This window comes from Dreissena polymorpha, chromosome 1, assembly GCF_020536995.1.
Source record: "Dreissena polymorpha isolate Duluth1 chromosome 1, UMN_Dpol_1.0, whole genome shotgun sequence".
NCBI classification, from domain to species: Eukaryota; Metazoa; Mollusca; class Bivalvia; order Myida; family Dreissenidae; genus Dreissena; species Dreissena polymorpha.
In genome coordinates this window covers 87534400-87546295 of record NC_068355.1, presented here as the reverse complement: position 1 = coordinate 87546295, position 11896 = coordinate 87534400, and the positions used below count along the sequence as shown (strand labels likewise).

General features: G+C 36.3%; 1 protein-coding gene across 1 annotated transcript in view; it reads right to left on the bottom strand.

Annotated features, from left to right (window-relative positions):
* Nucleotides 1–6661: 6661 nt before the first annotated feature.
* Nucleotides 6662–11896, bottom strand: part of LOC127839191 (uncharacterized) — a 58035-nt gene continuing 52800 nt past the window's right edge. The window contains exons 16-17 of the mRNA XM_052367461.1: nucleotides 7861–7952; nucleotides 6662–6815 (exon numbers count right to left, since the gene is read on the bottom strand). Of these exons, the coding sequence (XP_052223421.1) occupies nucleotides 6672–6815; nucleotides 7861–7952 (236 nt within the window). The 3' untranslated portion in view covers nucleotides 6662–6671. The remainder of the gene's footprint in view (nucleotides 6816–7860; nucleotides 7953–11896) is intronic.

Below are 11896 nucleotides of genomic sequence, written 5' to 3'. Positions count from 1 at the left end.
TTTTGGTTAATTCGTAAGAAATGTTAAACGCCACGTATCGATGGCCTTATAAATACTGAAAATAATAACAATTGTAATAAAAACTATTCTTAAATCCAATTGAAGTATATCGAATATTTTCCCCAAAATCATATGCTTTTTAACTCGTTTTCTTCAATCATAAATAGTATTTATTTATGTGTGTTCAAACCATTCTTTCTTGTCTTGTAAACAGGGTATATCTTTCTTGTCTTGTAAACAGGAAATGTCTTTCTTGTCTTGTTAATACGGAATAAATTGCTTGTTTTGTAAACAAGGAATATCTTTATTGTCTTGTAATCAGTGAATATCGTTCTTGTCTTGTAAACCGGGAATATCTTTCTCGTTTAGTAAACAGGGTATATCAGACCTGCTCTGTTGTCCCTACTATATATTTAAACATGCCTGCCTAAGAACAATATGATTTTGTTTACTTACGGATTAACATATGTTACACAATCTCTATTTTCTAATTCATATTCAATTACTTAATCAAAATGCAAAAGCGGGACTGATTTGTTGTTCTTGCCAGTCATCTGACCCGTTCAACATCACATTCCAACACGTCTTAGTATATTAATACTAACGCTTTGTTGTTGATAAAAAGGACGTTTTCAGATCCGCGATTGCGTTTTTATTTGCGTCCTGATTTCCAAAAATTTAATTAATAAAATTCCCAAGCACATCTTGCATGATAATTAAACTGTTTCATAAAAATGTATGGTGTTAAAATCTAGAGGTTTATTGAGAGGTTTACAGCCTATCATCCAAGGAACGGTCATTCATTCATTAACACAAGTCATGTTACACATTCCAAGAGGGTTTAACGAAACCCATTCATTAAATCAAAATAAACCTTTAAAGGGGCTTGTTTAAGCCGCGGACAAAGCCGACCAACCTCAAAACCAAGAATCATGCGAAATTTATTTGTCGACAGTATAGTGAAAAAAAAAAAAACAACACATAGATATGAGCTTATGACGGAACCTATGATTGGAACCAATAAAAACCGGAACGTTGTCTTTCTCCCCAAACTCAGAAAATTATTCAAAGAATAATGAACTATGCATATTAGTGCACGTTTTAAATTTGCACAACTCAGCCTATTTAATATCAATGAACAACGTTGAGCGTTGGTACGTTGAATGAACAACGTTGAAAGTGGGTACGTTGAACGCCATTATGTATACATAATATTTTTGCAGAAGAGACAATTTAATAAGCATCGCAGGTTTATATTTCCGATTTCGAAGATACTAAAGTTTGAATCCGAAGTTGAATAGTTTTCATTTGTTGTGTGTGTGTGTTTGTGTGCGTGCGTACGTGCGCGTGCGTGTGTGCGCGCGTGTGTTTGCGTGCGTGTTTTCCTTAAAGGGGACTTTTCACAGATTTCGACATGTATTAAAGCTTGTCATTAAATGCTGTATACTGATAAAGTCAAACATTGGGCCTACAAATCGCCAGTAAAAACAAACAAGAATACAGTTAAAAACGGGGAAATAAGTAATCCTCAACTGGGCTCGAACCACAGACCCCTGGAGTCCTGGAGTAAAAAGTCTACCGCATGGACCACTCGACCATCCGTGCTTATACTGTGAGTGGATGTGTGTTTTTACTTATATCATCAATCCTCGCAGTTTCCGAAAGTATCACAACAAAACTTTCCAAATTATTCAATCATTTTGCGTTGCAACGCTTTATATTTTTCAGGTTTTCAATTCATCAAAAGATGCAAATAAATGCTATCTTAGAGCATGGTAAATGTTCAGTATTACTATTTTCTCTTTTTAACGACTTTTTTAATTTTGTCAATTTACCAAAACGTGAAAAGGCCCCTAAGGACGCGACTGCAAACTGTATTTTATTCAGTTTTAACTTAATTTAGCTCGATTGCAAAAAAAGCCTTATGGGTAAGGGTTATTTGAAACGGCTTTTCAAAGGCTTATTTGAAACGCTCTCGAATCCGTTTCCTGGACAATCCCCACATTGGGGATCGAACCCGTTACCTCCCGATCGCTACGACATCTTATCCACAACATCAGTGCGACCAGTTTTGTATTTGAAAGATTAATTTTTTATTGTTAAATAATATGTAATAACGACACAATATAATTCAATACGTGTCACGACTGATGGAAGCATGCAATTATTTTATGTTGATGAATTCAATCTATGTACCTCGTGGAACGTTAACGTGGCTGCGATGATGCGGATATGATAACTGCCCATGCAAGAGAAATGCATCTGAACAGTTTTTTTGCTTGTATTTGGCGTTTGGAGTTTTACGAGTTGAGTAATATAATTAAGTACATGTATTGTGTTGCGCTTTAAGTACATAACTCCATTTAAGTATTGAGCAACATATCTTTAGGTATTTAGCTAAACTGTATAGTCATGATAGAATATGCTAGTGCATAAACAAGCTTAGTATAAAACAGGAGGCTCTGATAAACTAAAGAGGAAACTATTTCACACCACGTGACATAGTTTCAAAGTAGACTGAGATTTCTGTGGGGCATATGTTCTAACCAAGTTTCATAAAGATTGGACAATAAATATTGTCTTTATCGTGTTTATTTGACTCTTTCAATAGTTCAATAACAATCATAGAATGTGATTTCATAGAAAACAATACAGATCTTGAACAACATTTTTGTCTGACACAATTAAAAGCATACATTGGCAATGGTTGCTTATAACCGCACGTGAAAGGTTAGACAATAAAAACGATTAACTTTCAAAACAAAACATTACATTCGATATCATAGTGCCTAAAACATTTGGGATAACGAGGGAGATAACCCCAACATGGACGGACATGATACTTGATCACAGAAGCTATACTGGTTAAGTACAACAAGACCTGTGTTTGTAAAACACAATGCCCCTTACTGAGCTTTGAAGTCGCACAACAGTTATTTCAGAGAAAATTTTCAACTTGGCAAAAAATCAATGGACCGGAACGAAACTCACACTTCATCTGTACGTCATGTAGGTAGACTCTCATAAAAAAAAACAGTTAAATATCTGAAAGCGTTTCTTAAAAGCACTCCGGAAAACGGTTATTATACAAAGAAGTCCAAGGCCCATAACTTCGCCAAAAAATAATAAAGCGGAATAGTAGACTCACATACCAAAGGCTAGTTCTGGCTACCATAACTTTAAATGTCGCTTTTTATGATTTTTGACTGGCGCGACTTTATAGTTATGGACCAACCCCATTAGGAAAGTCAACCAGAAATTCCCTAAAAGTTGACAGTTAATAAATACCGGTCCAAAAAAGCTTTTAAATGCAGTTATTTTCCCAAATCAACCCCTTGATCGGAAAGATTGACATTTTTTACATTTAACTGATATAATCTTTCACAAAATACTATCTTAAACATTTAAAATTTATCTATTCTGCTTTTACATATCGAGAAAAACAGCGATGTGTCAGACTTACTTGAAATGCGAATCTCCCGAGATTTCACGGTCATATGACGTTATTTCTATTTTTAGTAACATACCATGTGCTCAAGTGTTTTCAAATTCAGAATGACATTTCCCGGTATTTTAGATTATTCTCGCTTGTTTTGTAAACAAATTGTAGTGTAAATACAAACTCAAAGTAAATATTATTTAAAACTACCGGATTCACGCTGAAATCAGTCTTTTAATCCACCAGACGTAAGTTGTTTATCACAAATAATAGATTTCAGAAAACGAAAGTAATGTTTACAATTTCAGCAAATAATGTCAAGGTCGATCTGAAAGTATCGAAATGAAAACTCGTCACGTGACAAAGCGACAAATGGCGTCAAAATTGTGAATTTCAGACTGATGCGAGTTATTTTCGTATATTCAAAGATCTATTAATATATCTTTGGTATATTGTAAGATGCATTTGAAACATTTGAACCTTAAAATAATCCCCGATGCAGTATTTTATATCCATTCACCAATATATGTAGAAATGTTTCCAAGAAAATGAGCTTTCTTTGATTTATAGCGTGACATAAATATGTTATGACTCTGGTTGACTTTCGATACGGGGTTAGCTTCAGCGTACAGGTCTGTCAATACAATGTAAACTGTACGCTGAAGTTTCTTTAGCTAACCAAAGGCCAGCTCAATATCTGAAAGCGTTGTGTAAAAATCTCCGGAAAACGGTAATTATAGAGAACATTTAAAAGTTCAAGGTCCATAACTTCGCCAAAAATTAATGAACGGGAACGAAGCTCACGATTCACCTGTAAGTCATGTAGGTAGACTCACATACCAAAAAAGCATCCAAATATCTGAAATCGTTGTGTAATAAAACGTCCGGAAAGCGAATAGTTTCGAAGTCCAATGCACATAACTTCGCCAAAAATCAATTGACCGGAACGAAACTCACACTTCATTTTTAGGTCAATATAGGTAGACTCACATAACACAAATATCTGAAATCGTCGCGTAAAAAACCCGCCAGAAAACGGTTATTAAAGAGAACATTTCTAAGTCCAAAGCCTATAACCTCGCCAAAAAAAAAACAATGGACCGAAATGAAACTCACACTTCATCTGTAGGCCATGTAGGTAGACTCACATACCAAAAATCAGCTCAATATATTGAAGCGTAGCGCAAAATATCAACCTCCGGAAAACGGAATGCCGGGCGGGACTGACTCTACGACTGCTATATGCCTTTGTACTTTTTTTTCAAAATCAGATATCCATGATTGTACGTGTCCACAACTATTTATTTTAATCATGACATTTAATACCATCAAATATAACTGAGGTTACAGTATATGGGAATGATTCCTATCACTTTCTCTTCTCAATAACTAAATTTTACATCCCTCTCATTTTATAATACGAAATATCAACAGACCATATCACAAATTCAATCAGGTTTTTAACCAATGGAAGACAATTTTTAGAAAAAATTTCACTGAAATGCAAGTTAATATGCATAAACAGTCAAAGAACTTAAAGTGATATTATGGCCATTTTTCACTGTTGAATTGAGCTGAAAATAATTAACAGATCAAAAGAGTTAATTAAAATGTGGTAACTGACCAAGTATCTGCAACTCAAATTGCTACCAGTTGTTTATACAAAATATATATTATATTCTATATTTTACATGACTCGCCCAGTCCTCTAAGCCGAAATGATCCGTAAAACAAAATAGTGTCTTTGTGTCGTATGAACGAATCTGCACTAAAACTAAATTTAGATTCACATCGCACATCGAATCATTTCTGTCGTCAGTTCTCAACACGAAAGTACGGATGATATTCAAATGCATTATTTTTCTTTTCCGGGATATTGTTTTAGTATGTTGATGCTGCATTAACACATAAAAGTATATATGAAGTGAAAAACACCAAAAAATAAACAACGGTTGCGATATACACCTACAAACTGTTAGATGCCCATAATATCACTTTAAATTATTAAAACATTATTGGTAATATTTGTGTTAGGTCTGGATGAAGTCTGTAGAGGTGGCCCAAACATGTTATTCACACGCATCCAAACGCTCCATAATGTGAGACCATATGCACGCAATAATGCTACCAACATCAACATAACACTTGAAATCCTACATCGTCCGCGTGAGCACATGTGAATAATTAAGTATCCATGAGATCTTGGGTTTCATTTACTACTAATGTGAGGACACACACTTAAGTGATTATACAAGCGTTGATATGCTCCATTAGGTTACTGCCTATATGAACCCACAAAGCGCCCCTATGATGTGCCAAGTATTTTCCTAACCTTATTCTTAAATGCAAAGGACCATTACCATAAGATATGGGACATGAATCTGTCTTCTTAGTTGGAACGTCCGACAATTTCGAGGACTGCAGTTTGACTACTCAAAACACACTTATTCCTGGGATGAAGTCCGAGGCAATCTTAATGCTTGGTTTCAACAAACATTAATGGAAATCTAATTTTCACTACATGCCCGTGGAAGTGCCAATGTGATCCAATACTAATGTGAGTCCATAGTGCTAAAGTAAGTGATAACATAAAACTGGCATTGCAATGCCTTTGAGAGAAGGAAGGCAATGTCTGCCCCACTAATTTGACCCTGTTTCCAGCCAATCTAGTTGGGTCTCCTCTTTTCCCTACATAGTCCATAACTCTTCCCCACCTTTGAGGCCCCTATTCCCGCAGAACGTATTTCCCCCTGATCTCATTGGTCCTCCTTCTTCCTCTGTATGAGCTGCATCATAACGTTCTTCTGCCCCCAAATTATATAGCCCCAACCCTCTCCCTGTTTAGCCCTATTTTCCCCCGATCTCATTGGTCCTCCTCTCTTCCCTCCACCTCTGAATGAGCTGCATCATCTTGTCACTTCCCCCCACACCCTTTGTAGCATCTATTTCCCCCGATCTCCTTGGCCCTGCTCTCTTCCTTCCACCTCTGTATGAGCTTCATCATCTTGTCACTCCGCCCCCCCCCCTATAGCCCCTACCCCCCCCCCCTATGTAGCCCCAATCTGCCACCCATATAGCCCCTACCCTCCCCCTATGTAGCCCCAATCTGCACCCATATAGTCCCTACCCTCCCCCTATGTAGCCCCAATCTGCCCCCCATATAGCCCCTACCCTCCCCCTATGTAGCCCCACTTTGCCCCCCATATAGCCCCTACCCTCCCTTATTTAGCCACTATTTCCCCCCGATCTCCTTGGCCCTCCTCTCCTCCCTCCACCTCTGTATGAGCTGCATCATCTTGTCACTCTTGTCTTGTTGCTCCTCAGGCTCCATCCGGTCAAACTCCCCTGGCTCTAGCTTCTTGCCAAACAACTCGATCTGTGTAAACAGAGTATTGTCCTTATTCCAGACACATTCTGGGAAAATGGGTCTTAATACAGGTGCGTAAAATGGTGTCCCAGATTAGCCTTAGCATTCCTCAAAAGCTTATCAGGGAAAACACATCTTTTATGGTATTTTTTGTTTAAATAAAGTCTCTTCTTAGCAGAAAGTGACGTCCCCGATTAAAATGGGCAGACTGCACAGTCTAATCTGTGGCGACACTTTATCTATAAAGCCCCATTTTCTCAGAGCGCGGCTCATTCAAGATTGACATATATGTTGCTGACCAGGTTGATGTGTATAACAAACTGCTTCATTTGAATGATGTGCAGCTATTCTTAGCTAAGTTTAAACCTACATATTAATTTTATTTAGATTGCATTAAAACTTTATAAGTCTGATGCTCATTGAAACGCTCTTGAATCCGTTTCCTCGGTAGAACCTGAACTTGATGTCTTTGGGGCTGATCTTTAGAGCGTTGCCACAATAGGTATCAAACTCACGACCTCACTTTTGATAGGGGGTTACCATATCAACTATGAAACAGTGACCTGATCCTTCTGGGTTTATTGAAGGAATTCTTACTACAGTAACAGATGTTGCAAAACAGATTGAGCTGTGTAACAAAAGGCTTGCTTCGCATGGGGAGGAACAGATCTGAGTTAATTAGCTCAATCAGCACAGTAAACGGTATGTCTTGGTGGTAGTAATAATACTAGTATAAGTACATCCAACTGTGCGTGTCTAATGGCTTGGTCTTAGTAAAAAGACGCTTGCTTTGAATGCATTGTAACCAATCCTGTAGCAAACAGTTTGATTAACATATTTGCATGACTGTAGAATAAAAAGTTGAGGTCAACTAACTCAATTTAGCCATCAAAAGCATTTCTTGCAAGAAGTGTAAATTATCATGCATTAGAATCTAATAAAAATATGCACAAAAAGTTGTACACTGTGCAAACATATCATACAATTTAATCAGACTTCTTATGTTCCTCCAATACTTTCTGAATTATGCTCTGCACAACATTCCATAGCATACCTGAGCTTGTTTGATATCTCTGATATTCTGATGCAGAAATCCCTCAGTCTTCTTGTCTAGGTTTGCCTTGTCTGCACCCTCAGCATGGGCAACTGGAAACAAGGCAGTAAATAACATAGACATGGCAACTGAAAAGAAGGCAGTCAATAACAGTGACAGGGAAACTAAAAACAAGCAGTCAATAACCGAAACAGTGCTACTCAACACAAGGCAGTCACTGACAGAGATTGGGCAACTGGAAACAATTCAGTCTGCTACAGAGACATGGCAGCAGAGAACAAGGCAGTCTATTACAGAGATAACTGCAAACAAGCAGTCAATTTCAGATACTGGGCAACTGGAAACAAGGCAGTCTATTTCAGATAATGGGCAACGAGAAACAAGGTAGTTATTTCCATAGAATGAATAACTTTCAACAAGGCAGTCATTTCCAGAGACTAGGCAACTGCAAACAAGGTAGTCATTTACAGAAACATGGCAACTGAAAACAATGCAGTCAATAACAGAGATTGGGCTACTGGAAACAAGACAGTCAATAACATAGATTAGGCAAGTGAAAACAAGGCAGTCAATAACAGAGATTAGGCAACTGAAAACAAGGCAGTCAATAACAGAGATTGGGAAAGTGAAAACAAGGCAGTCAATAACAGAAATTAGGCAAGTGAAAACAAGGCAGTCAATATCAGAGATTGGGCAACTGGAAACAAGGCAGTCAATAACATAGATTAGGCAAGTGAAAACAAGGCAGTCAATAACAGAGATTAGGCAACTGAAAACAAGGCAGTCAATAACAGAGATTGGGCAAGTGAAAACAAGACAGTCAATAACAGAGATTAGGCAAGTGAAAACAAGGCAGTCAATATCAGAGATTGGGCAACTGGAAACAAGGCAGTCAATAACATAGATTAGGCAAGTGAAAACAAGGCAGTCAATAACAGAGATTAGGCAACTGAAAACAAGGCAGTCAATAACAGAGATTGGGCAAGTGAAAACAAGGCAGTCAATAACAGAGATTAGGCAAGTGAAAACAAGGCAGTCAATATCAGAGATTGGGCAACTGGAAACAATGCAGTCTGTTACAGGGACAGGGCAACTGAGAACAAGGCAGTCAATTTCAGAGATAACCGGAAACAATGCAGTCAATAACAGAGACATGGTAAATGAAAACAAGGCAGTCAATAACAGAGAATACTGGAAACAATACAGTCAATTACTGAGATAATTGGAAACAATGCAGTCTATAACAGAGTAGGGCCTACTGAAAACAAAGCAGTCAATTACACAGATAACTGGAAACAAGGCAAACAAAAACAGACACTGGGCAACTGAAAACAAGCGGTGTCTTATATCTGAGATAACTGGAAACAAGGCAGTCAATTTCAGAGACTGGGCAACTGACAACAAGGCAGTCAATTTCAGAGACTGGGCAACTGGAAACAAGACAGTAAATTACAAAAGACCCTACTATTATTATGTTTAATTGTGTGTTGTTTGTCTTGTTTTACAATTATATTATAACATGCTTCTCTAACATATTTTGATGGTTGGAAAACAAAATAATGTCAAACTATTTATAACTAAATTATAAGTAAAATAAAGTTCATCGGAAAATATGTGTCATATATTTTAATGTCTAAAAATGCTTGTACAATAGTTATTATTCAGTAAATTAACCATTCTGCTTTTTTTACAATTTAATATGGGTTCTTCTTTGAGGTTAAGTTGCTTTACAATACTGTTTTATAATGAGTGTGGGTGATTGATTTGTTTTGTACAAGCATTTATACAATAAATTGTGCATTTATTATAAATTGTTATGTGTTTCTGCGCCTTAGTAAAATGGCAACACTTATCAGAATTGCTCTTTCCTATCTTAAAGTCACTATTTGTGAATGCTTTATGATCAAATGCATAAATGGTAAGATACTGAAATTCTGATAAATGCATGAATGTATTGTACAAGCATATCTGTATGTTCTATTTTAATCATCATATGTTTTATATAAATCCATCATATTCTATGTATGTAAAATAAATATTAAAAAAAATATTAATATAATGTGTAAACATTGTTAGTTTCAGGATGTCTTCATTTCTGGAATTCCATTTAACAAATATACATATGCAGCACTAATATAAAGTAGACACACTCTGATAATGGTTTGCTGGCTTTAAAACTCAACGGACAAGTTGAACCCACACATTTGGAGCACTATTTACTTATGTGTAATATATTAATACCACCAGTGTTACATTGAGTTACAAAAATTACCTGTTTTCACATTTTAGATCAGCAAAGTGACGGTGAGTGTGCCAAAAAAATTCCTTACCAACTGCATCATGTGCAAAATTCTATTAAGGATTTCACACGATCTCTATAACCATGACTCAAAAGGAACCTATCATACATAGTTTCGTTTTCATTTTTAACCAAAACAAAGTTTTACATTTTGTTTTTACTTATTGGACACGAGGACCAACAGTTTTGCGAATACTAGAACTCAGCAAATGTTATCGGAAATGTCAGAGGCCCGACATCTTTCATACAGGTTTAAAATTGATGAGCTTCTGTTTTAATAACTTTGTCTGAAATTCTCCTGATTTATATATATTCCAGGAATCAGAATTCATAAGCGTTTTATGACCCTGGGATCTACTCATGCTGAGAGGTATTTTCCATCCATTCATCCGTCCTTCGGTCCATTTGTAAGACGTCAACCCAAAATGACATTTTTCGTATGTGTTGAAACAAAAGCTTTAATACTTGCATGAATGCTATCTATGAATATCTCAAAATGACCTGAACTCATTTAGACCTTGACAAAGGCCTACTTTCGTACTTTGGAGGGTCAAAATTCTTGGTGAAACCAAAATGAGGTGTTTCATTTAACTTCAATGCTGCTTGCTACACAAATTTGAAACTTGCATGGATGTCATATGTGAACACTTTCAACACAATCACAAAACCTGACCTCAATTTCACCTTGACCTTGATCTTACTTCAGACCAAGACTACTTCAGGAGGTTACAATTCTTTTTTTGCGAATACGTAATTTGCTTAAAATCAATAATGCTGCATAAAAAACTTCCGAACTTCCATTCCACACTCAGCATACTTGTATCCCCTGACCTCATTTTGACCTTGACATTGACCTTTGGACCTCAACTTATTCAATTGAGCCAATAAATCAATACTGACAAGGCTTCCATCTATGTAAACAAATTATATAGACTATCCAATATTATTAATTACATAAACATCTTTCGAGTAATGATAAATAGACATTTAACTACAAAAAGCCTGGATACCAACCCTTTTAACAAACTAGGTGAATGATCACTGTTTTAAATAAAGGTTATGTTTTCTGTGTTCTTTATGTCATTTAATGACACTGTAGAATTATAACTGAATGTACTCTTTCACCAGCAAACTCTTTACACTTGTAAATGACAGATTGTTTGCAAAGTATCATAATTGATCACAAAGGGTCACTTTGCATGTGTATGTGATATTTAGTGACACATTGTTTTTGCTCAAGTATGGCTATGGGGCACAATAACAAATAATTTGCATATGGCACGTTTGTAGGTTAAATATAAGACACCATTTGACACACTGTCTGTGCGACCTCTGTGTGAGATAATTGAATATTCATCTTGTGTGTTCAATATTTACGAAAATAGTATTTAATCATTAAACATTATTCATGCAAAGATCAAATACATAACAGTATAATATTTCCTTCATACCTTAAAGGGACTTGCTAACAGTTTGGATGAATGATGATTCCCCCCCCCCCCCCCCCCCAAAAAAAAACAACAACCCATCATAGATTAAAAATCAAAGTACTGAAAGTACTGGTTTGACGATGCTTTTGAAGAGGATGGATATATAGAAGATATTTGTTGGATTCGGTGGCATATCGATTTTCCCAGAAAAAATGCGAAAAATATCAATATTTTCACTGTTATTTTTCACTGTTTAAAAATGTGAAATACCAGTTTATTTCACTGATATTTCTGTATAAATCACCGG